The 26,508-nt window shown below is 38.5% G+C and overlaps 1 protein-coding gene across 2 annotated transcripts in view; it reads right to left on the minus strand.

Annotated features, from left to right (window-relative positions):
* Positions 1-15,861: 15,861 nt before the first annotated feature.
* Positions 15,862-26,508, minus strand: part of YWHAE (tyrosine 3-monooxygenase/tryptophan 5-monooxygenase activation protein epsilon) — a 59,896-nt gene continuing 49,249 nt past the window's right edge. Inside the window, exons 3-7 of one of the 2 annotated variants that reach the window (XM_059148401.1) lie at positions 25,650-25,756; positions 24,638-24,844; positions 21,888-22,024; positions 18,677-18,723; positions 15,862-16,819 (exon numbers count right to left, since the gene is read on the minus strand). In XM_059148401.1, the coding sequence (XP_059004384.1) occupies positions 18,716-18,723; positions 21,888-22,024; positions 24,638-24,844; positions 25,650-25,756 (459 nt within the window). In that variant the 3' untranslated portion in view covers positions 15,862-16,819; positions 18,677-18,715. The remainder of the gene's footprint in view (positions 16,820-18,676; positions 18,724-21,887; positions 22,025-24,637; positions 24,845-25,649; positions 25,757-26,508) is intronic. The other variant, XM_059148400.1, reaches the window with a different exon arrangement.

Consider the following 26,508-nt stretch of genomic DNA (forward strand, 5'->3'; position numbering starts at 1 on the left):
CCTCAGCAAGACAGCCAACAAACAATAAATCTAGCATGTTAAAAGATGGCAATAGGGGTACCTAACCGGCCCCATCAATGGAGCTTGTAACTTGATCTCTGGCTCATGAGTTTGAGTCCCACATGGCACGTAGAAATTACTTAAAAAAAAAAGGTTGGGAACGGGGTTTGGGTTAAACAGGTAGGTGAGGCAGTTCTCCAAAGGTTACTTTTGAGCTAAGACATAGAGGGTTGGGGGACGGAGCTGTGGAGATACCTGGAGTGGAATGTTTTAGGCGGGGGTGGGGGGGATGGCCAGTGTCCCTAGTGATAAGGGCAGGTGTGGCATGACTGAGAATAGCAGAGGCTAGTGGGGCCAGAGCAGGGTGGGGCAAGGGAAGAGCCCTAAATGAGAGCACAGAACAGGGGACCAGATGACTTTATAAAGATTGGTTTTCACTTTGTGTGAGATGAGAGCTTATTTCAGTTCTGGCAGAAGACAAACTGATAGTCTCTGGGCTATTTCACCACAGTGAAGGCAGCAAACCTCACATAAGTCCAGAGAAGAGAAGAGAACACTCAGGGATGCCTGGGCAGCTCAGTCAGTATCTGCCTTCAACTCAGGTCATGATTCTGGAGTACTGGGATCAAGCCCCACATTTGGCTCCCTGCTCAAAGGGGAGTCTGCTTCTCCCTCTGCTCCTCTCCTGCTCATATTCTCTCCTCTCCCTTTCTCTCTCTGTCATTCCCCCTCTCAAATAAATAAAATCTTTAAGAATCATTTGAGGAGGGGCGCCTGGGTGGCTCAGTGGGTTAAGCCGCTGCCTTCGGCTCAGGTCATGATCTCAGGATCCTGGGATCAAGTCCCGCATCGGGCTCTCTGCTCAGCAGGGAGCCTGCTTCCTCCTCTCTCTCTCTGCCTGCCTCTCTGCCTACTTGTGATCTCTCTCTGTCAAATAAACAAATAAAATCTTTAAAAAAAAAAAAAAAAGAATCATTTGAGGAAGGGCAATTAGTTCTTATTCTATTTCAGCAGAAAGGGACTTAAGGACTCTAAGAAAATAATAGGAACCAGAAAGAAGGTGTCAGAACTGAAATATCAGCAGCCATAACACCCATATAGAACTCTCAGACATGCAGACTACTTTGTTACACCCATTTAATCCTCGTGATTATGATATGGTTTCAATCCCCATTTTGTAGGAAAACTGAGGAACAGAGGACCATGATCAAGGAATAATTAAAAGGTAGAGCTGGGGTTTGGGCCCAAGCCTTGTGGCCCAAGAACTCATACTATCAATCTCTACCCTGTGCTGCTATAAGAAGAAAATGGTGTTGCCAGGTCTAGTGGAAGATGGCTGGGTCCCCCTAGGTTTCTTGTAGGTTCAGCCTTCTTCATTCCCCAAGCTCCCAGAACTAGCAGGGTCCTGCTTGGCCAGGAAAGATTTTCCAGGGCTCTCTCTCAGGGTCCTTGCTGTCATCTTGACCAAATGTGATGCTCACCTCTGCTCAGTGGGTCCCTATCTGTCATAGGACCCAATTCCCTTCTGTGTGTGACCTGGACACAGGTAGTCAAGATCTCTTTTCTGGAGAATATGCTGAACTGGGAGCACAGCACTTGTGTGGCCTTCCAGGAGCTATCTGTGAGCCAATGAAATTACTACTTTGTGAGAATCAGAAAACTGAGAAATCAAGATCTCTCAGAGCCTCCTGGGTTTTTTTCACTTGCTCTGTACCTTCCTCCATCCTGCCTCCGTCAGCACAGGCTTTCTGATTCATCAGTACATAAATGATCCAAAATGGTGGCCTCAGCCCCAAGTCAGGGTAGCTTTTCAGCCACTGCTACCTAGGAAAAGTTTTCTGACTCCTATTTAGCTTCTCAGGAGAGAAATGACTCAGTTCAGATTATAACTTACCTCCTTGGGGTCAAAGGGCCAGGGAGTGAGGTTACATGATAAAACCATGGCTATGGGCGAGGCACACAGGGTCAAGCAAGTATTTCAAAAGAAGTCCCTAAGTCAGTAGGAAAAGAGGAAGAGGTGCCAGCCACGGGAAGAAAGGGGGACAAAAGTGAAAAAGCATCAGCATAGTATTCTAGGGCAGTAACCATTCAAAAAGCAAAGATTGGTAAACAACCAAAACACTAAAGAAACAAGGAATTGACCTAACTTCCATTATGGCCCATCTGAAGGCTAGAAAGTCATGTAGCCATTTCCATTTTTAATTATAAACATGGTGAAATGTCTTGGAAATTCATAATAGAAAGTGAAGGGAACAAAGAAAAATTAAAATTGAGTGTAGACAACAGCAAAAATACAGAAAAAGCCTCAATTGTCCATCAACAGATGAATGGATGAAGATGTGGGGCGCGTGTGTGCGCGTGTGCGCGCATGCACACACACACACACACACACACACACACGAATATTACGCAGCCATCAAAAATGAAATTTTACCATTTGCAACGCAGTGGATGGAACTAGAGGGTATTATGCTAAGTGAAATAAGTCAGAGAAAGACAATTATAACCTGATCTCACTAATACGTGGAATTTGAGAAACAAGGCAGAGGATCACAGGGGAAGAGAGGAAAAAATGAAACAAGAAGAAACCAGAGAGGGAGACAAACCATAAGAGACTCTTAATCTCAGGAAACAAACTGAGGGTTGCTGGAGTGGAGTGGGGGTGGAAGGGATGGGGTGGCTGGGTGATGGACACTGGGGAGGGTATGTGTTGTGGTGAGTGCTGTGAATTGTATAAGACTGATGAATCACAGACCTGTAGCCCTGAAACAATACATTATATGTTAATAAAAAAGATTCAAAATGCAAAATAAATAAATATAAGTAAATAAAATTGAGTGTAGAGGATAATCCTTCTCAATTATTTCACTGTGAAAAAATTATTTCATTGTGGTAAAATATAAATAAAATTTTTCATTTTAGGTTGTGAGGGCAGTTTGGTTGTGACATCTATCACCCTACTGATCACCAAAGTTGACTCAGCTGATCTGGCTGGCTAGGCAGGTGTCTCCTTCCTCCTCCACCGCTCCCTGTGTGTCCCTCCAAAGCTTTTGAGCCCAAAGAGGACAACTTTCCCTGACGGAGGAGGCCCGTTCTTCAGTCAAGGGTATATAAGTAGCTGTGCTCACCTGCTGGAACCTCCAAACCAGCTTTCAAGATCCATTCATAGGAAAACATAAGGTAGTCAGGCTTCCAAGACTCCAGACACATCCAAATGAGGCACCACATGTGGCAGTCTGCCTTTCTTTCGGGAAAAAAAAAGCATTTTAACCATTTTTAAGTTGACAATTCACTTGTATTAAGTACATTCATAATCTGGTACAACCATCACAACTAGTTCCAGAAGTTTTTCATCATCCCAAACGGATACACTGTACTCATTAAACAAAAGAACTCCCTATTACCCACCCCCCCAACTCAGCCCTTGGTATCCTCTATTTTACTGTCTTTATGAACTGCCTATTCTAAGTACCTTATATAATTGGAATCACATACTTGTTTTGTTATGACTGGCTTATCTCATTTAGCATAATATTTTCTAGTCTCCTCCATGTTGTAGTACTTATCAGAACTTTGTTCCTTTTAGGACTGAAAAAGATGAGTATACCCCATTGTGTTTATCCGTATTCACCTGTATGGTTTTTTAAGTAAGCTCTGTGCCCCAAGTGGTGCTTGAACTCATGATCCTGAGAACAAGAGTCATATGCTCTACTGACTGAGCGAGCCAGTCAACCCATCATTCATCTGTTGCTGAATACTTGGGTTGTTTCCATCTTTTGGCTCTTATGAATAATGCTGCTAGGAACATTGTACAGGTATCTAAGTCCCTGCTTTTGGTTCTTTGGGTCTATGCCTAGGTGTAGAATCATTGGGACATATGGTGAATCAACATTTAACTTTTTGAGGATCCACCAAACTGTTCCCCACAGTGGCTACATAATACATCCTACTAGCAATGCACAAAGGCTCTATCTTCTCCACATCCTCACCAAAACTTACTATTGTGTTTGCCTTTATAATAGCTGTCCTAATGGATGTAGAGTGGTATCTTACTGTGGCTTTTTCATTTACCTCATGACTGGTGAGGTTGAGAGTATTTTCATGTGCTTATTGGCCATTTTTATACCTTCTTTGCAGAAATGTCCACTTAAAGTCTTTGCCCATTTTTGAATTTTCTTTTCATTGTTGAATTGTGGGCTATTCTTTGTTCTGGATATTAATCCCATATCAGATATATAACTTATAAATGTTTTATCCTATTCCATGGGTTCTTTTCACTCTTGATAGTCTCCTTTGATCCACAATATGTTCTTCATTTTAAGACTAATTTAGGGGCACCTAGATGGCTCAGTCAATTAAGTGTCTGCCTTTGGCTCAGGTCATGATCCCAGGGCCCAGGGACTGAGCCCCACATCAGGCTCCCTGCTCAGTGGGGACCCTGCTTCTTCCTCTCTCCATGCCAGTCCCCCTGCAGGTTCTGTCAAATAAATAAAATCTTTTTAAATTCTAATTTATTTTCTTTTGTTGCCTGAGGTTTTTGCTAAGATATCATCACCAAATCCAACATCATGAAGTTTGCCCATGTTCTCCTAAGAGTTCTTTTGTTTTTGTTTTCTTTTTTAGTATTTATTTGAGAGAGCATGCGAGGGCACAAGCAGGGTGGGCAGAGGGAGAGGGAGAAGCAGGCTCCCGCTGATCAGGGAGCCCAACACAGGGCTCCATCCCAGGACCCTGGGATCATGACCTGAGCTTATAGCAGATGCTTAACTGACTAAGCCACCCACATGACCCTCTTCTAAGAGTTCTATGGTTTTAGCTCTTAAGTTTGTTTTCCCCTCAGTTTTTCTGTATGGTAAATGTCTAACTTCATTCTTTGCTTGTGGATATCCAGTTTTCCTATCTTTTCTTCAAGTTCATTGATCCTTCCTTCCTTCTGCTCACATCTTCTGTTGAACCCCTCCAGTGTTTGTTATTCGTACTTGTTATCATTGCCATATGTAGCTATTAACCCCATGATACCATGTTATAAATTTACTTTAAACACTGATATGCTCTTTTAAAGATACCAAAAGGGGGGGGGGGGGCGCCTGGGTGGCTCAGTGGGTTAAGCCTCTGCCTTCGGCTCGGGTCATGATCTCAGGGTCCTGGGATCGAGCCCCACATCGGGCTCTCTGCTCAGCTGGGAGCCTGCTTCCTCCTTTCTCTCTGCCTCTCTACGTACTTGCAATCTCTCTCACAAATAAATAAAATAAAATAAAATAAAATAAAATAAAAAGATACCAAAAGGGGGGTATCTGAGTGGCTCTGTCAGTTAAGCATTCAACTCTTTTTCTTTAAAGATTTTATTTATTTGTTAGAGAGAGAGAGTGCGTGTGTGCAAGCAGGGGAAGAGCAAGCAGAGGGCGAAACAGGCTCCCCACTGCGCAAGAAGCCTGATGTGGGACTCGATGCCAGGACAGTGGGGTCATGACCCGAGCCAAAGGCAGACTCAACCATCTGAGCCACCCAGGCACCCTAGCATTCAACTCTTGATTTCAGCTCAGGTCTAGTTCTCAGGGTACTGAGTTCAAGCCAGGTGTTGGGCTATGCATTAGGCTCCATGCTGCGCATAAAGCCTACTTAAATAGGGGGCACCTGGGTGGCTCAGTGGTTAAAGCCTCTGCCTTCAGCTCAGGTCAGGATCCCAGGGTCCTGGAATCGAGCCCGCATCAGGCTCTCTGCTCATCGGGGAGCCTGCTTCCCACCCCACCCCACCCCCCCCCCGCCACCGCCTGCTTCTCTGCCTACTTGTGATCTCTGTCTGTCAAATAAATAAATAAAATCTTTGGGGGGGTTCTACTTAAATTAAAAAAAAACATATCAAAAGAGAATATTTACTTCCATGTTACTATCTTAAATACTCTTCACTCCTTCCTAAACATCTACATTTCTATCTGGTATCATTTTGTCTCAGCCTGAAAAACTTCCTTCAGCCTTCTTTATTGTGAATTCTTCCTTCTTTTATCTGAAAATATATTTCACCTTCATTCTTAAGGATGTTTCCACTATAGAATTCTGAACTGGCTGTTTTTGTTTGAACACTTTAATTTTGCTGTTCCATTGTCTATTTGTCAATATGTATCCTATTTACAATAGTTTTTAAATTTTTAACAGTTTGTGTCTAATTACTCATTTTCTTTCATTTTCATTGGACTTCAACTGTAAATCTGTCTTCTAAAAATGTGAGTAAATTTTAGTCATACTTCACGTTTTTTCCATCCCCTTTTGCTCTCTTTTCCTTCTCAAACTACATTTACATGTATGCTAGACCTTTTCATATTATCTCACCAGTGCCCTAATGCTGCGTTTTTGTTTTTGCTTTTAGATTTTATTTATTCAAGAGAGCACACACAAGTTGGGGAAAGGGGCAGAGGGAGAAGTAGACTCCTAGCTGAGCAGGAAGCCCACAGAACCCTGGCATCATGACCTGAGCCACCCAGGAACCCCTCATTTTTTAAAAATCATTTTTCTTTCTCATTCAGACTGGATAATTTTACCAAGCTAACGTCAAGTTCAGTGATCTTTCCATCATTTAAGGTCATCCAGTGTATTTTTATTTCAGATAATCCCCTATTTTTCTGTTCCAAAATGTCCACATGGTTAAGATATCACTATTTTTAAAAGACTTTTTATTTGACAGAGAGACAGCGAGAGAGGGAACACAAGCAGGGGGAGAGGGAGAAGCAAGCTTCCCACAGAGCAGGGAGCCTGATGTGGGGTTCAATAATCTAAGAAGCCTGAGATCATGACCTGAACTGAAGTCAAATGCTTAACCAACTGAGCCACCCCAGTGCCCCTGGTTCTTTATCATGGTTTCAGTATCTCTGCAACAATTTCTTTTCCTTGGTTACAAACACATTTTCCTTTCCTTCCTGAATATAATTATAATAATAGATTAAACAGCTTTAAAATCCTTGTCTGCTATAGTGGGAGAATAACAACAAAAAAACTCTGCTTACGTATCTAGGTCATCTCAGGAATAATCCCAAGTGGTTGTCTCCAGTATGGGTCACGTTTTTGTTTCTTCATATGCTGAGGTTTGGACTGTGTCCAAGTTTATTATAAATCATGAGACTCTAGATTCTGTTATGTTCCTCTAAAGACTTAATTTTTACCGGGCAATTACGTGGCTGAAATCAAAACTATAAATTCTGTATCACCAACAGTGGGTGGCAGCTGAAATGTCAGTTCAGTCAACAAAGAGATTTTTAGATAAGGAAATTATTTGGGCTTATTTTTTAATGTTGACTTTGTTTCAAAAAGCACAACACTGGGGATAATCTGCAGAGCTATTCTGTAATTTGCTTAGAGGATTCATTTCCAAATGTCAACACTGTTGAGAAGTCTCCAGCCATCAAAATAACAAAGAACAAATGTTCCCAGCTGTCAAAATTAGGTCCTTGAGAGATTTGGCAGCACAAATGCTATTGTCCTCCCCTGCCTTCTTTTGGATTAATGAATACTTTTTAGGATTACATTTTAGTATATCTACATATTTTTAGCTATGCCTCTTTTTTTTATGTAGTGCTTGCCAGATACCATATATCCTTAACATCTCAAGGTCTTCGTAGTTAATATTGCATCATTTCAAGTAAAATGTGAGAAACTTGCATTCAAAATGGATCCACTTACCACCCTCTGGCTGTCTTTTTATGCTATCATAACCATATGTATGATGTAACTACATATCTTATAAACTCCACATTATAGTTAAAATTTTTTTCTTAAACACTTAATTTCTTTAAAAATATCTTAAGTATTTTATATTACCTTCGTATTTACCATTTAAAGTGTTCTTCCATTCCTTCATGCAGAGCCGCTGTAAATGCCTACTGTTCCATTTTGTCCACAGTGCCACAGAATAAAAACTTTTGGTGCTAATAACATTTCATCACCTCAGAACTTTCAGGTATGGGCTCATGAACATATAATGCAAACAATAAACAAAAAAACAAAACAATAAAAAGAATTCTAGCAAATCAAATCCAAAAATATTTTTAAAGGATAATACATAACAACTGGAGTTTATCCCAGGAATGGTTGGCTTATTATTAAAAAGCAATCAACTTAATTATTTTTTTAATTTATTTGACAGAGAGAGATCACAAGTAGGCAGAGAGGCAGGCAGATAGAGAGGAGGAAGCAGGCTCCCCAGCTACCAGAGAGCCCAATGTGGGGCTCAATCCCAGGACCCTGGGATCATAACCCACTGAGCCACCCAGGTACCCCAATTTAATTAATTATATTAACAAACTAGAAAACTCTTATCGATCACCTCAATAATACAGAAAAGGTATTTTTTTCCTCCAGAAAAGGCATTTGACAAATCCAACTTCCATTCCTGATAAAAACTCTCAGCAAACTAAATTCCTCAACCTAACCAAGGGCATTTATTAAAAACTTAAGACTATCATACTTAATGGTGAAACACCAAATGCTTGCCAGGAACAATACAAGGATGTCTATACAGCTTCCATTCAGCACTGAGTGGGGGGTATAGCCAGAGTGCAACCAGGCAAAATAAACAAAAAGTCTCCAGACAGGAGCACAAACTAAGTAAAAACTTTATAGTCACAGAAAATATGATTGTCTATGAAGAAAATCTGATGAGATCTACAAAAAAAAAAAAGAAAACCTACTAAAAGAAGTGAGTTTTAGCAAGATTACAGGGTATAGTATCAATACACAAATATAAAATTTTGTTCTATATACTAGCAATGAACAATCAAAAATTGAATTTTAAAAAGCAGGAACTGGGGCACCTAGGTGGCTCAGTTGGTGAAGCACCTGCCTTTGGCTTAGGTCATGATCCAGGGGTCCTGGGATGGAGCCCCACATCAGGCTCCCTGCTCAGCGGCAAGCCTGCTTCTCCCTCTCCCTCTTCTGCTCCCCCTGCATGTGCTATCAAACAAATAAAATCTTTAAGACAGTAAAAATTAAAAAATAAAATTAAAAAAGAGAGTAAAAATAAAAAGAAACTTACAAAAACATCCAAAATTATGAAATAGAGATAAATCTGACTCAAGTGAAAAGACCTGGACACTTACTGAAATTAAAGAATGACTTAATTACTAGATATACCTTGTTCACAGATCAAAAGACTCAATATTAAAAGACACTTCACTGGGGTACCTGGCTCAGTCGGTTAAGTGTCTGCCTTTGGCTCAGGTCATGATCCTAGAGTCCTGGGATTGAGCCCCATATTGGGCTTCCTGCTCACTGGAGAGCCTGCTTCTCCCTCTCCCTCTGCCTGCTGCTCTGCTTGTGCTCTCTGCATCTCACTGTCAAATAAATAAATAAAAATCTAAAAAAAAAAAAAAAGACATTTCACTAAAGATATACAGATGGCAAATAAATACATAAAAAGATGCTTAACTTCATTAGTCATTAGGAAAATACAAATAAAAAACCCAATGAGGGGTGCAGATGTGGCTCAGCTGGTTAATCTCAGCTCAGGTCTTGATCTCAAGATTGTGAGTTCAAGCCTGGAGTTGGGCTCCTTGATGGGCATGGAGCCTGCTTAGAAGAAAACAAAACAAAACAAAACAAACCACACCACAATGAGATGTCACTATATACCTTTAAGAATGGGAAAATTAAAGACTGACCATACCATGTGCTGGAGAGAATGTGGACAAAGAAAAACAGCTTTCAGACACTGCTGGTGGAAATATAAAATAGCACAATCACTTTGAAGAACAGTTTGACAGTTTCTTTTAAAAAGCTAAGTAAACACCTATCATACTATACAACCATTCCACTTCTACCTATCCACAAAAAAAGGGAAATACATGCCCACATAAAGACTTGTACACAAACATTCACAGCAGCTTTATTTGTAACAGACAAAAACTGGAAACAACCAAATTGTCCAATAGTAGGTGAATAAACAAATTGTGGTATATCGTAACAATGGCATACTTCTCGGCAATAAAAGGAATGAACTGATACATGCGACATGAATGAATCTCAGAACAATTATGCTGAAAGAAGCCAGACACGCCCTCTAAAAACACATTATACACACTATATGATTCCATTTATATCAAACTCTAAAAAATGCAAACTAATATAATAGAAAGCAGATTAATGCTTGATCAGGAATGGAGGAGGGCAAATAACAAAGGACAAAAGACACTTGTGAGGGTGAAGGCTACACTATCTTCGTTATGATGATGGTTTCACAGGTATATACACATGCTAAAACTTATCAAATGTATAGTTTCGTACATGCACCTTATATGTCAACTGTACCTCAATAAAGCTGGAGGGTTTTTTAAAGAGTTGTACCTTTCAGAAATTTATAGGCAAGTACACAAGAGTATTTTTCCTGTTTTACATGCAAGATTATATATCTTAGTATGTATTTTCCTTTTCTCAGTTAACATATGCAGACATCTTTATGTATTAGCAGAAATGGTTTATCTCATTTTCGTACATAGTAAGGATGTACCATGACTGATAGCCATGTAGGTTTTTTCTAATCTGCTATCATAATGCTGAAGTGGACATATTCTGCATATATTTGTGAGCATATATACACACAAGCAAAGGATGCATGTGTTGAAAACTTTCATTTATGTTGTCAGATAATCCTCTAAAAAACCTGTCTCAGGGCACCTGGCTGGCTCAGTTGACAGAGCATGTGACTCTTGATCTCAGGGTTTTAAGTTCGAGCTCCATGCTGAGTGTAGAGATTACTTAAAAATAAAATTTAAAAAAAAAAAAAAGAAGAAGAAAAAGCCATGGAATCTACATCAAACTGTTGAAATCAATAAATTAAGACGGCCATGGGATACAAGATAATATACAATAATCAAAATTAAGTATCTACAATATGAAAATGAAACAATTTAAATACTATTTAAAACATAAAAAAAATTTAAAAACTAGGACTAAGGCCACCAAAAGGCATCAGACTGCTACAAAGAAAATTACAAAACATTACTGAAAAAAGCATTAATGATCTAAAGAAATTAGGAATATACTATGTTCATAGATCAAAAAGACGTAATTGTGTGAAGATACTAATTCCTCCCAAATTTACTTATGGAATAAAATGCTTATCAAAATCCCAGCAGGTTTTGTTGCTGTTTTACTACTGAAATGGATAAGCCAATTCTAAAAAATATATGGAAATGCTAAGAGCCAAGAATAACCAATGCAATCTTGAAGAACAAAAAGCTGGAAGACTCATGTCACCAGATACCGAACACAGAGTTGCCTTGGCACCAAGACAAATAGACTAATGAAACAATATGTGGTGCTGGCTCTTCTGAATATCGACACAGGAAAGTATTTTTTTTAAACATCTTCCTACTACCACATACAAAACAAATCCTAGATGATTCTATATCTAGATGTGCTACGTCAAACAATGTTTCCAGAAAAATAAAAGATTAATGATCTCGGGGTCTGCAAATATTTCTTAAATAAAATTATAAACACTTACCTTAAAAGAAAATATGGATAAATTAGGCTACATTAAAATTAAGATGTTTGTCAAGACACCAAGATAATGAAAAAGTAGGGCACAGAAATATAGAATTGCAGTAACAACTCCAAAAACATTCTCTATTCCTAATATATAAAGATTTCCTACAAATTAGTAAGAAAATGAAAACTCAACAGAAAAACAGGCAAAAGTGGGTATTTAACAAAAGAGGATATCCAAACGTCCAGAAGACAGATTTTGGTGTTCAGTTTCTTTAGTGATCAGGAAATTGCCAATTAAATACAGGATGAGATTCCACAACATACCCACCAGAAGTCTACAACTAAATGCCAGTGAGGATGTCTAGCAACCAAGGTTCTCATACATTGCTAGCAGGACTGCAAAACAGCACAACTACTTCAGAAAACTGTCTTGCAATTATCTACGAAAGCTAAACATATATATTCCCCACAACCCAGTAATTCCATTCTCAGGTATATACACAACACTGATGCATTTATGTATATGCCAAAAGTTATGTACCAAAATGTCCATAATATCATTATTGGTAACCTCCCAAAATGGAAAATAATCCAGTGTCCATCCAGAGAATACACAGTGGTATACTAATAGAACAGAAGGCTATATAGCCATGAAAACACTATTATAGGCAAAAACATGGAGGAACAGCACGTAATACTGAGGGGGGAAAATGCTGTATGATTCCTTTTATATCCAGTTCAAATACAGGCAAAATTGATGGCAATGATCAGTTGCAAGAATAAGGGAGTAATTACAGACTGAGAAGGGGGCATGAGAGGAGTCTTCTAGGATGCTGGTCTTGTTCTAGATCTTGATGTGTGTGATGCTTAAACAGTGTATTCCCTTTGTGGAAATTTACTAAGCTGTATGCTTCTCAAGTATTTTCTTTATAGTTGAATATAAAACTTAAAGGAATACCAAAAATGACAATGTTTCTCTACATCCTTACAACAGATTATTCTATAAATCTTATCTCTGCCAACTAACAATTGTAATATTTACCTAGGCAAAATTAATATCTCCTAAATGTTCTGGCTTACATCTTAATGAGGAACGAGGCTTAGTGGGGAAAAAATGCTCTTTAGTTCCTAGAATTCCATTAAAAGCAAATTCTGAGGGAACTCTGCAGTTATGGTGGCCTGATATCATGGCTACAAATTTGCTATTAATAAGAAAGAAGGCTTAGGTGCTGTAATAAGCCCTATCCCAAACCTAGAACCACTGGAATCAAAACAGAAAGGAAGTGTCTGGGGGAAGACCTAGAAACAAGCAATATACAATGGAAGCACGAGTACCAGGAGCTTCAGCGTTAACAGGAAGATTGGTTAGTTGTAGCTTTAGAAGTAGCCCCTGGATAGGATTCATACTACCCAGTATGAAATTATGAAAGAAGTAAATGTCCAAAAAGCAATGCACTCTTTAAGAAAAACCATTTCAGCCCTCCCTTACACATAACAGAATGCCAACCTAGTGTTTCCCCAAAGTGGTATAACTGAGATAGCAAAGGGCCCATTTCTTAACATGCATATTACAGCTTTTGAAAAGAATTTATCAATGTACAGTTCTATCAATTGTATGATGATCTCAGAAATGTATTTTTTAAACAGTCACTTAGAGGAAACATTTCAATGAAACATTAGTTTTGATAAAGAGCAAAAAGAATGGCTTAATGGTTAAGAACATGGGCTATGTAGTCCTACAAACCCAACTCTGAATCCTGTTTGAACTACTTTGAACTGTTTGAACTAGCTGTGTGGCTTTGGCCAAGTTAACTTTTCAGTTTCCCTATCTGCAAAATGCAGGTGACTACTCATCAAACTATTGAATATTTATGTGCTAGTTTACGGACACTGCTTAATAACGAGCACAGTGCGGGGCACCTGGGTGGCGCAGCTAGTTAAGCCCCTGACTATGGCTCAGGTCATGGTCTCAGGATCCTGGAATGGAGCCCCATTTCTGGCTCCATGCTCAGTGGGGAGTCTGCTTGTCCCCTGCCCCTCTGCCCCTCCCCCCCACATGCTTGTACTCTCTAGTTAACAATCTTTAAAAAAATAAGCACAGTGCCTGGTACACAGCCAATACTGAATGTTTGCTAAATATTAGTTCTTCTATCAACTACTGGATTAGTAACTCAACTGATAAAACAAGGTTTAATTTTGCTTAGCCAATTGGATCCAGAATCACTTCCTCTAAAAGCTCACAATTCCTAGAAGTTCACCAGTGACCCCTATTACTTGTTATAATATTCAAAACAAAGCAAGATTCCTCTTCAAAATGCCATCTCAGCATGCTCACTCTCCTATTGTCCTAGGATTAACAGCAAAGCAGCTGATTTGGGATCTTACTAAACTCTCAAGTGGCATTTGTCCGAGGCGGAAGCAAAGTTATAAGTTCACATTTATTCCATCAAATTCCCCTTAAAAATAACCTAACCTAAAGTTCATTCTCATCTTCCTTGAAGAAGCAAAACCTAACTTTGGATATGTTTTTCCAGTCACCAGTTCTAGAACCCAGGCGAGTCACAGATACATTTATTGGTGCTTCCAGCATTTTAAAAAACCTTTGGGTTTAAAACATTTTTTTTTTTTCCAAAGCAAGCACTATTATAACTGAAACATACATTGCATTCAAATTGTAATGTTAACTAGAGTTTCTACTGAAACTAACTGATCCTCAAAAACTAAACGGAGCTGAAACAACTTCACCTTTTCAGACCACAGATAGAGAGTATTTCTTACAGGGCTGTCACCTTTCTGCAGTTTTCCTGGTTGCCCGTCTTCCATACTTTACAGGGATCTGAAGACCTGTACCAGTCACCACAATATTCCCCAAGTGCCTTTAATGGCTTCTCTGGATGGCAAGTTCTTCTCTCTCTAAGACTGCCACATTCTTGAGCATGCTCATGGGATCCTGAGTTTGCTGATCCACAGAGCCAACTAGAGACCCCTTTCACTAAACACATGCCTGTAACAACATAACTTGACAGAAATCATCTCCACAAGCCAGACTGTTCTGTAAAAACATTACCCACGTGTTTGACTCTTTAAGTCCAGGCACCTGTGCATTTGTGTTTAGTATGGGAACAGACTGCAAAACACTAAGTCCCCTTATCTTTAAAAATTTGATCGAATTTTAAGAATTCCTTCAGTTTTGGACCTTGATGCAGCAACACTTTTGGCCACCTGACTGCTGGAAAAAGAACCAATCAACCTGAAAACCTCTTGGACATAGCTCCACATCTCCACAACTATTTAATGGAATAGCAATACAAAAAAAAAAAAAAAAAAAATCTTGTTTATCCTAATTATGGACATATATATACTTTAATAAAATAAAAACTACTAGGGAAAAAAAAACTACTAGGACACATCACTCTTCTGCTAATTTCCTAAGTCTTCACTACTGAGAATTAAGCCAGGGTATATTTTTGATGTCAACATCTCATTTAGCAAGAGTCAAGTGTGGTGATAGAGCAGATACTCTCAGACACTGCTGACGGGACTGGGGGGCACTCTAAAAGTGGAACCACCCCTTTGGAAGGAAATGGGCAGTATTTATCCGTTGAAAAGTATGTTCTCTCCCACAGGACATCTAGAAATGCAAATAATTAAGTGGAGACAGTTACAAAGGTGTTTAATTCAACACCATAATTTATAATAGCAAGTCTAGAAATAATCTGTCCAAAAGGAGTCAACTGGTTAAAAAAAAAAGAAGAAAAACCAGGAGTCCATCCATATTAGTCACTCAAATTAGATCTAAATGCCTGATACAGGATGGTCTATGGTGACTAAATACCTATACATACTGATGTAGACTATTTCTCGAAGAAACTATTTAACAATGAGTGTCTCTAGTAAGGGGGGTGGCTACATAGTTCTACCATGTGTACATGTACTACTGAGAATGGATGTAATTATTTTCTGTTCCTGCCACTGACCTTTAGAAGTGGTAGTGGGGGTTAATTTTACTTGAGCCTAAGGAAGATTATTCTGACACATTCAGCCTTGATTGTACAACCCAAATTCCATGCTAAAAAATGATACATAATTACACCTGGTGTGAGTATAAGTTTGTACTTTAATGATTAAAATAAATATCGTGTTGTTACCTGGTTAAGAAGATAGGACTGGGAATGAATTGACTTGAGTGTTCTTACTCAGTGTTCTTCAACAACCAGGTTACCAGCAAAGAAGAAGTCTTTTTCTAAAAATATGTATCATCTTTGGGAAATATAAGTGATTTGTGGAAGAAGAGGGGGTAATTTTCCACATTTAGGCAAACAATACTGTCAATGTGTTTGGACTAGAGTTTATTTTAGAAAGATAAAGGATGGAGGCGCAATAATATTTGGCATTTTTAATTTAGGTTTGTTTTATTTAAGTTTAATGTTAATTCCATGCTGTGTTTCAGTAAGAACAATACAGATTCTGTATCTGTGGCTCCAGTCAGATATCCAGTAGTACAAATTAGCTTCAAGTTACACATACTGAACAAAAGAGGTTGAGCGAGCGAAGGGGGGCCGGGGGCCAAAGGGAAAGGGAAGGAGAAGAAACAAAGAATTGAACACGCATGCAGGCTTTTCCATACCACCTTCAATGCTAACCTGCTTTAGAGGGAGAGTATACGTAGGCAAGAATGAGCAGCCACGGATTGTTGAACTGTTACCAGCACCATGCTTTTCAGCAACATTTCAGCAGAGTTTGAAAACACTTTACAGCAAATCCATTACAACTCTCCAATCTTTAACCACTTCAAGCTAACACCCAATTAATTTTAAACATTGGTATAAAATTCAGTTTAAACAATTAGAAAAAGGAAAAATGATACCACAATGCCTCTATAGTGTGATTAACCTCTCTCTTAGATGCTTGCATCACCTAGAAGTCTAATGGATTTTGAATGTAATTTCCATTTCTAATGGTGATCTTGCCACATCTGGCAGGAGACAATACAGTAATGCTGAAAAAGCCTCTATGCAGTCCTGTTAGTGTCTTAAAGAACCTAAAAAAGCTGGGACCAGTAAAATCCACAGAAATTCACTCTTGCCTTTAAGAACTTTTGAAAACTTTTTTAAAATTAAAAAAAAAAAAAAAAAAAAAAAAAAAACCAACAGGGCAGGAACCTAAATTCTGAGACCAAATGTAAAAGTCAGATTTGGTGGTTCTCAGTGACAATGGGGGAATTTCCAATGGGAGTGGGATGGGAAGGAATGGGGTAGTCAGAGATGGTTTCTCTTGTTGGCTTTTATGTCTCACTGATTTTCATCTTCCACATCCTGCAGCGCTTCTTTATTCTGCTCTTCACCTGCAAAGAAGAACGAGTTAATTATTTTACACTGACTAAATTAGACTATTGTAGTAACAAAGAAAGGTATCATTCCAAGCACAGACGTCTTACATTTGCTACAACTGATATTAAACACAGACAGCCAAAGGACTTATACCATCCTTGACACCTGAAATGCCTAAGCCAAGAAGTGCTGCTGGATCAAAGTCCTGAATGGTCAATAGTCAGGATGAAAGGGGGAAAAAAAAAAAAAAAAAAAACCCAATGCACAGTAAAACTATTTTTATGCTAAATAAGCTCTTAAAAGTAGACAGCCAAGGTAACCATATTGTTAAATGATTTTCAAGCTTTCATGTATATCTTGGGTCAAAATACTCTTTCTCAATAACCTCACCTCTTTAAGAATCAAGGGTACTTATTAGGGGTTTTTTTGGTAAAATCTACTCACAAGCTCCATGTGAAATGCTTCAGTAGAGAAATGAGCAGTAAGATGCTCCAAAGAAGTTCTTCAATTTTAAAGGGAGGGTTCTGCTTTTTTAAGTGAGTTTACATTTTGTATCTTAGCCAGTCACACCAAACCATAAACCAAGTTTCTTACTCCAGAGTGAAACAGCATGCTCAAAGTAAACCAGACCGCTGAGGTTATTAAAGAAGGGCATTTGGACCAGTTCTCTCATGCCGGTTTTTCTTTTCCCTTAAAACATGATGATTGGGCTGAGGAATTTGAACTGCACTATGACATGCAACAGAAAGCCAGCCTATTCACTGGAGAATCATCTACCTATTAAAAAGCATTAAGTAAGTCAGCCATAATAAAAAAAAAAGCATGCAGGCTTTTGCTAAAAAATAACGAAAGAGGTTAAAGTTACATTCTTTTGTGCTTTAACAAATCACTACAATTCCTATGTAGTTAACAGTTTGAATTAAAATAAATGAACAGTTACCTAATACAACAATCATTTCAGTTCAGACAATCCATCCATTGATATTGCTTGTTAATTAGGATGGACAAATGACACTAAGACTGGGTGCCTACCAACATAAAGCATTTAACCTGAGGAGTGCTTTTTAAGCAGTCTGAAAGACCTTGATATGATAAAACAATGCTGTTACGGCAACAAGGATTAGGTAAGCATATTTTTAGACACTTGAAATTTTCTTCTCTGACCAAAATATTTGATATTGAAATGTGACTCTTTTTAAAAAGTTCTTAAGGTGGGGTGCCTGGATGGCTCAGTGGGTTAGGCCTCTGCCTTTGGCTCAGGTCATGACCTCAGGGTCTTGGGATCGAGCCCCCCAACGGGCTCTCTGCTCAGCAGGGAGCCTGCTTCCCCCACCCTCCGCCGCCTGTCGGCCTACTTGTGATCTGCCTGTGTCAAATAAATAAAATCTTTAAAAAAAAAAAGTTCTTAAGGCACATAAAGAGTTTTGACTCATATATATAGAAAAAGACATGCAAAGACAGACCAAAAAAACCATTTACAGAGGAAAGAAATGATGCACCACCCAATGATTCCCAAAATAATGTATTCAAACTCAGGAAATGATAGGAACATTCACGCTCATTTTTAACAGCAATACACTGCCAAAATATGGTTAACAAACAACAACAGAGCACACTCTAATTCACTTATAAGCAACCATTAGATTTGCCAAAAGTTCCAAGTAACTTTGGCATAGAATACTGTCAGATGAGTCACACCCAACCAGAGGTAGACAGAGGTAGCAGATCATAAATGTCTTGGAAGGTTTCACATCCTAGAATGTAGAACAGGCAGTTTTGTAAGCAAAAGGGATGATGGTATATATGCAGGCATGATTAGTGAAGAACCAAAACGAAAAAGCAGAATTCACTGTGCCATGATAATGACTTACAAAGTAGAGTTTTTAGGAAAGGAAGAGTTGGATTATCCTTTAGGAATCTATATTGCAAGGAAAAAGGGAGGGAGAACAATCATATGAAAGCAACATTACAAGAAAAACAAACCAAGAGAGCAGGACGAAAGAAAACATCAATGATTTAGGAGAGTCAGATTTGGGTCTTTTTACTTTGTATACACTTCACTCTACAAAGTATCTGTTTCTTTCCATTTTAAAAGGATAAAATAATATCCTCTTAAAAGGTAAACAGAAGGGGGGCGTTTCTTTGGACAGGTATTTCTTTGCCCACTGTTTCCTGATTTGGGGGGAAGAAGGGGACAGGAAGAGAACACACATTTCCTATGGACTTGTTTATGAAATAGTCCTCTGAAAACAGGTTAAGAGAAAAGGACTGAAATCACTTGATGAGAAAAAGTGGTAATGTTTATAAAGATGTTCCAACACAGACTGAAGTGAACATATTCTGCAGTTAAAAAAAAAAAAAAAATGAAAACATCTCAGTAAAAGCTCGGGAATCGCATACACATTTCTTCCTTTAGAAACCCTTAATTCAAGTGTTTTTTTAAACACCATTTTCCATAATAAAATTTAAAAACAAGAAAACTATCTAAATAATGCTCAACTCTATCCAATATCCTGGGAAACTGCCAATTCCATGTCTGCAATTTTGCACAGATTCTAAGTCACAAAACCAAAGTTAATAAAACATGTAATACTACACTTCTTAGGGAAAATGGCGAATAAATGACTAGTACCCACAACAATTTGTAAATTCAGATTTGTTAATTTTACTAAAATGTTCAAAGACTACTTTAATTTTTCACTGTTAAACTTGTTTCATTATTTCAAATATTTTATCGCCAAAGCTCTTAAATGAAAATTAGTCTGTTTCAACCAAATTTAATCAACGGTCCATTACAGTGGTAAGAACTGAAGCAAGTGGGACGCCTGGGTGGCTCAGTTGGTTGGGCAGCTGCCTTCGGCTCAGGTCATGATCCCAGCGTCCTGGGATCGAGTCCCGCATCGGGCTCCTTGCTCAGCAGGGAGCCTGCTTCTCCCTCTGCCTACCATTCTGTCCGCCTGTACTCGCTCTCTCTCCCTCTCTCTCTCTGACAAATAAATAAATAAAATCTTTAAAAAAAAAAAAAAAAAAAAAACTATAATAAAAATAAAAAAAAAAAAAAGAACTGAAGCAAGTGGATTTTACTAGATTTAAATAAAACTGTTTTAGGATTTTAAAAAAAAATCTATGTAATAAAACATCTCTGGTACAAAGAACCTTTGCAACTATGTAAAATAGTTTCAAGAAAATATCCTATTGCAGAAGGCAATCTATTTCATAAAATGTTTGATAACAAAAAAAAAAAAATCTTTGGCTCTATGTAAAAACAAAATTACATATAGTTTACTTTACTGGTTACCAGTGATAAGAATAGCATTAGAAAATATAAAAAAAAATTCCATTTAATTTTACTATCTAGCAAGCTTAGTTATAAAAGTTGGAATGAACTGCCACCCCCCAAAAGCAGGGCTGCAACCCAGGTCATCATCTTTGTTATTTCACCCTCAGAAAAATGCCCCCAGAGGTCAGAGGGGTATACACCTTACTTTAGGTCAATACCGCTTACCAAACTCTCCACATGTTTTCCTTTTATTCCCTCAAACAGGCACAGAGATATTATTCTTCTCTGAGCTGAGGGTGACTATGAAGAGTCCATAGCTGGCCATTCTTCTGAGTAGTTATTGTTTAGAGTACAACAGAATGTTAAAGCTGGAAGGAACCTCAAGTCATTAGTTCAGAGATAGTAAATTGGTTTTCAGTCCCACAGACTGGCAGTGGTTGCCTGAAGTGCTGTGTTGGAAAGTAATCTGTGGCTCCATCTGGCTTTGTTCAGTAAGCGTGCAAGTAGATATCATATGCCACATATCTTAATCCAACCCTAGTCAAGTATCTAAATATTTCATAAAGCGGGGCGCCTGGGTGGCTCAGTGGGTTTAAAAGCCTCTGCCTTCAGCTCAGGTCATGATCCCAGAATCCTGGGATCAAGCCCCGCATTGGGCTCTCTGCTTGGCAGAGAGTCTGCTTCCCACTCTCTCTCTCTGACTACTTGTGATCTCTGTCAAATAAATAAATAAAATCTTAAAAAAAAAAACAAAAAAAACACTCAAAGGATCTGCAACTAAAATTGACAAACTTTTTGTTTCTACTTCCCATACCACCACCACCAACTGTAAAGCCAGCTCATAAAATGGTCATGTTACTCACTCTTCAATAATCTATCATGGATAAAAAGGATTCTCTGGAATAAGCAGAATAAAATCTCCTTTAAAAAATCAACAATTATTGGGCGCCTGGGTGGCTCAGTGGTTAAGCCACTGCCTTCGGCTCAGGTCATGATCTCAGGGTCCTGGGATCGAGCCCTGCATCGGGCTCTCTGCTCAGCAGGGAGCCTGCTTCCTCCTCTCTCTCTGCCTACTTGTGATCTCTGTCAAATAAATAAAATCTTTAAAAAAAAAAAAAATCCCACAGAGAAGCTGATTCATAAATATTTACTGACACCATCTAGTTTTAACCTGAGGATAAGTCACCCAAAGCAGTGATCATGACATGCAATTACACAGATCCCTAAAATTTAATCTGAGAAAGATAAAATGAGATGGTTCCTGCCTCCAAATTCCAAAACAGTGAGAGAAGCAAACTAAGTTTAGCAAATATTAGAGACAAAAAGTTTTTAAATCTTCAAATATTAAAAAGAGAGTCCCCGGGACGCCTGGGTGGCTCAGTTGGTTGAGCGGCTGCCTTCGGCTCAGGTTATGATCCCAGCGTCCTGGGATCGAGTCCCACATCGGGCTCCTTGCTCGGCGGGGAGCCTGCTTCTCCCTCTGCCTCTAGCCTGCCACTCTGTCTGCCTGTGCTTGCGCTCTGTATCAATCTCTCTCTCTCTCTCTCTAACAAATAAATAAAAATCTTTAAAAAGAAAGAGAGTCCCCTTACCAAACAAGTCTTTTACATTATCATCGTACAGCCCCAAACAGAAAACTGTACTTTGAGATCATCTGCTGTAAAGGCAGTATTAAAATTTGATAGTCTGTAGGGTAGGCTGAGTCTAAACTATAGCTTAATGTGAAGAAATACCAAGGAGATCCTAAAAGTAAAAAGACCCAACAACTGAAAGAAATGCATTTAACGTCCGAGTTTCCTTACCATCACCCTGCATGTCTGAAGTCCATAGTGTCAGATTATCACGTAACAACTGCATGATAAGTGTAGAGTCCTTATAGCTTTCTTCACTCAGCGTATCCAGTTCTGCAATTGCATCATCAAAAGCTGCTTTTGCCAACCTAAAAGTATTTACATAAATATATTACAAAAATAAGCCCTTTAAAAACAAAAATGACATGTCAGAAACCAATCTTTTTCTTAAGTTATCCTGTAGTATGTTAATAGTGACACTGAACATCTTGGGTTTAAATACTGAAATAAAGGAATAACAGATACAACTTATGAAAACTATTTAATTTTGTAATCTAGCAAATTTGGAGGGAATAAAATTTTTAGAGCACCACTACCACTACTACTTTTTAAAGAAAAAACAAACAAACAAACAAACAAAAAACCCCAGTCCCAGTGTGGAGCTCAACCTCACGACCTCAAGATCAAGAGTTGCGTACTCTACCAACTGACCCAACCAAGCACCCTAGAGCACCATTTCTTACCAGGCTTTTGACAAGCCTATCAGTAAACAGAATACACAGACCAAATTCTATCCTGAAGCACCACTAAAATATATACATAATAAAAGTATTACCAAGTTCTAGTCAACAGCTCACTTATTTAATAAAATTTTAAGGTAAAAAGACGAAATGTTGGGCGCCTGGGTGGCTCAGTGGGTTAAGCCGCTGCCTTCGGCTCAGGTCATGATCTCAGGGTCCTGGGATCGAGTCCCGCATCGGGCTCTCTGCTCAGCAGAGAGCCTGCTTCCTCCTCTCTCTCTCTCCCTGCCTCTCTGCCTACTTGTGATCTCTCTCTGTCAAATATATAAATAAAAAAATCTTAAAAAAAAAAAAAAAAAAAAAAAAAAAAAGACGAAATGTTGAACAGCTCAGTTTAATTCCAAAGACTTTAATGCTAAAGAAGCAGAAAAAGGGGGGAGGGTATAGAACCCACAGAAATGTGGTATATAAGCCATTTTACTAAATTTAAAAGAAACAAAATCAACATTTACTGGGTATGGTACATGATGTACACCAAGTGATGCAGGACACTAGGGGAGAAACAGAAGAAAGGAAAGAAACACTCTCAGTCCACAATGAACATCTAGGAATAGAGGACTGACTGATACACAAAACTATTATAAAACAAGTATGAAGTGCTACTCTGGAGAAAGTACTTAAGAAACCCTAGAGAATGAGCAAACCAGGAAGTCAAATACGAACTCATCCAAAAGGGAAGGAGAAGAGCATGAATGGAATGCTAAAAATTGAAGTAAATGCACAGGGGCACCTGGATGGCTCAGTTGGTTAAAGCGTCTGCCTTTGGCAGGGTCTTGGGATCGATCCCCCCATTAGGCTCCCTGCTCAGTGAGGACCCTGCTTCTCCCTCTCCCTCTATTGCTCACCCTGCTTTATGTTCTGTCAAATAAATAAATAAAAATCTTTAAAAAAAAATAAGTAAGTTAAGCAAATGCTTAAGAGCAAAGGCATGGAGAAGACTTAAATCAAAGTGATGGAGAGCTACACTGGAGAATGACAATGAAAGATCCAATCAATACTATTAGCCAAACAGATAGCTATAACTTCTTCGGTTAAGACCTGTACCTCTTTGACAAACTCAACTAGGAATTTACAATGTTTTTAGATGAATAAATAATGGTTTGCATTTAAATGAATCCACCTCGTATCAGGAGAATCTCTTTCATGAAGTATCTGGCTCCTATATACTCAAGAAGACTATATACATTATTCCAATTATATGAGGAAACTAAAATAGGCAAATTCACAAAGACAGAAAGTCGAGATTAGTGGGGGCAGGGGTGGAGATATCTAGAGAATTACTGGGTAGTGGTTAGTTTCAGGTGATGAAAAAGTTTTAGAAATACCTTCATGGTGGCAATTACACAATATTGTGGGTATATTCAATGCCATTCAACTGTACAACTTAAAAATGGTTAGAATGAGGGGTGCCTGGGTGGCTCAGTTAAGCCCAAGTTCTGTCAACTGAGTCGATTTTTTATTTCAGCTCAGGTCATGATCAGGGTCTTGGGATCAAGTCCCATGTCTAGGGGACAGGGGAGGGAGTCTACGCTCAGCAGGGAGTCTGCTAGATTCTCTCCCTCTGTCCCCTCCATTTACTCATTCTATAATAAATCCTTTTTAGAAATGGTTAGAATGATAAACCTCATGTGATAGTTTACAGTAATTTTTTTTCAAGTAAAAAGCTATGTACATAAAGCTATCCTTTAAAATATCTAACTGAGGTGCCTCATTAGCGCAGTAGGTAGCGCGTCAGTCTCATAAAATTTCTAACTGTATCAAAAAAACTGGGAATAACCTAAAATATAAATGGGGGAATCAACATACAAAGATGAAGAACTGCTCATATTAAAATAGAAAACATAAAATACGTACACTAAGAGCCTAACTATATGAACATGCCTACAAAGACTAAAAGCGAATATTTAAAAAAAGTCTATTGTAATTCCACTCTCCCACTAACAAGTTTAAAATTCAAACTACCAACAAAACTTTTCCCCATCAACATAATCCAAAACTGCTATCCTAGTGAACTGAGACAGGGTTGGTCTTAAAATCATCCAAAGCAGTTTCACTAAGAGCTAAAAGAATTCTCTGTTACATGGCCAACGCTGCAAAGGCAATCCCAGGAAACAAGACAATTCTCTTTTGTAACTTTTTTCACTTTCACAGTGAGAGCTTTTGTTTTCTTCCATGACTTACCTGCAGGCACGGTCGGGGGAATTAAGAATTTCATAGTAGAATACGGAAAAGTTGAGAGCAAGACCTAAGCGAATTGGATGCGTTGGTGGAAGTTCTGTCATTGCAATATCACTAGCAGCTTTATAAGCCACTAGGCTGTTCTCTGCAGCCTCCTTCCTGTCATTTCCCGTGGCAAATTCAGCCAGATACCTGTGGTAGTCCCCTTTCCTAAAATAAAACAAACACAATTAGGAAAAATACTTTTTAAATGAAAGTAAACTTAAAATTTTGTAGTCTGTAAAGTGAAACGTGACAGAAATATATTTCATAATTAACACGGATACTTCAATAATTTCACAAAGTCTCTTTCAGCAAAGACTGACTAGTCTATTCAGTTTTCCACCTCAGAGTTCAGAATACCAAATATAAGCAAAAACCTAGCGAAATTAACTGCAAAGCCTCAAAAATCAGTATATTTTTCACTGGCTAAAATTAAACACAAAAAAGTGGTTCCAAAAAAAAATGGCATGGCAGTTTCTTAATTTTGAAATAAAACTTCGACATAAATGGTAAAACTAAACTCTGTAATACATTGCTACAGCTGGCGGGTAACTCCACACAAAAAACAAATGCAAACAGGGACAGCTAGGTGGCTCAGCTGGTTAAGTGGCTGCCTTCAGCTTGGGACATGATCCCAGGGTTCTGGGATCGAGTCTCTCTTCGGAACTTGCTCCACAAGGAGCCTGCTCTGCCTGCTGCTCTCTCTGACAAATTTTTAAAAGTGCAAATAGATAAAATCTAGTACTCTTACACTAAACAGTCTGACCATCTTAAATGCAACAATAATTGTTCATTAGCAGTGAATACGCAATTGAGCACTCAAAATTAAGTTTAAAATCATCCCTCCCATGTAACTATCCTAACATTAAACAACTATTCTTAAATAAAAGTTGAACACCTAACACAGAAGTAGTAGTAATTCTAAGGGGGCCAACATTTAATCTGACATTTTCCCTTCTAGTATAGAACCTACATTTTATAATAGAAAACCTTGGACTCGCCAGTGTTAGCTGCTGGAATGAGGTGTTTGTCCAGTACATCCAGAATGTCACAACAGATTAACTTTAGCTCAGTCTCAACCTGAAAAAAAAGTCAAAAATTGTTTAAGTCTAAGAAACTGCATGAACTATGACATATTCTCCCTCTAGTTTTTAGGGAGAGAGTCATAGTAAACATAATACATTTCTTTATGATACCTTCTTCCCCACTCTTGATTTTAAAAAGCAGAGTAAAGTTGTCTCCAGGCTACAGAAATTATCCTCCTTCTGCATGCTTTTAGTTTAGTGCTTTAAAACAACCAACCAACCCACACCACCACGATACGGGGCGTGTGGCTGGCTCAGCTGGTGAAGCATGTTGACTCTTGACCTCACGTTGAGTGTAGAGATTACTTAAAATTAAAACCCTAAAAACAAAACCCATACCAACAACCTCATGATTCAGTTACAGATCTGAAAGTAACACTAATTACTTCTTACTGAGAGCTGCACACTTCTATTAATTAGCATATAAGGTAGAAACTATCATGTACACGGGGAAACTAAGATTATGATATTTGGCCAAAAATCACCAATTTAAAGACCTTCAAGAGGGAGAGCTAGGATTTGAACCCAGACATACTATAGAGCCTAGGGTCACATTTTTTAAGGGATGGAATAAAAATTCAAACCCAGGCAGTCTGCCGCTAATGTTCACATTCCTAACCACTACTATGCTCAATAGGCAATCACTTTAGTGGCTGAGATCCACAACAGTTATGGCACCAAAAATCTGTATACTAAAGTAAATATTGCTACTTACCTAAAATTTATCACACTTAAAACACATACCAT

The sequence above is a fragment of the Mustela lutreola genome, chromosome 15 (genome assembly GCF_030435805.1).
Source record: "Mustela lutreola isolate mMusLut2 chromosome 15, mMusLut2.pri, whole genome shotgun sequence".
Lineage (NCBI taxonomy): Eukaryota > Metazoa > Chordata > Mammalia > Carnivora > Mustelidae > Mustela > Mustela lutreola.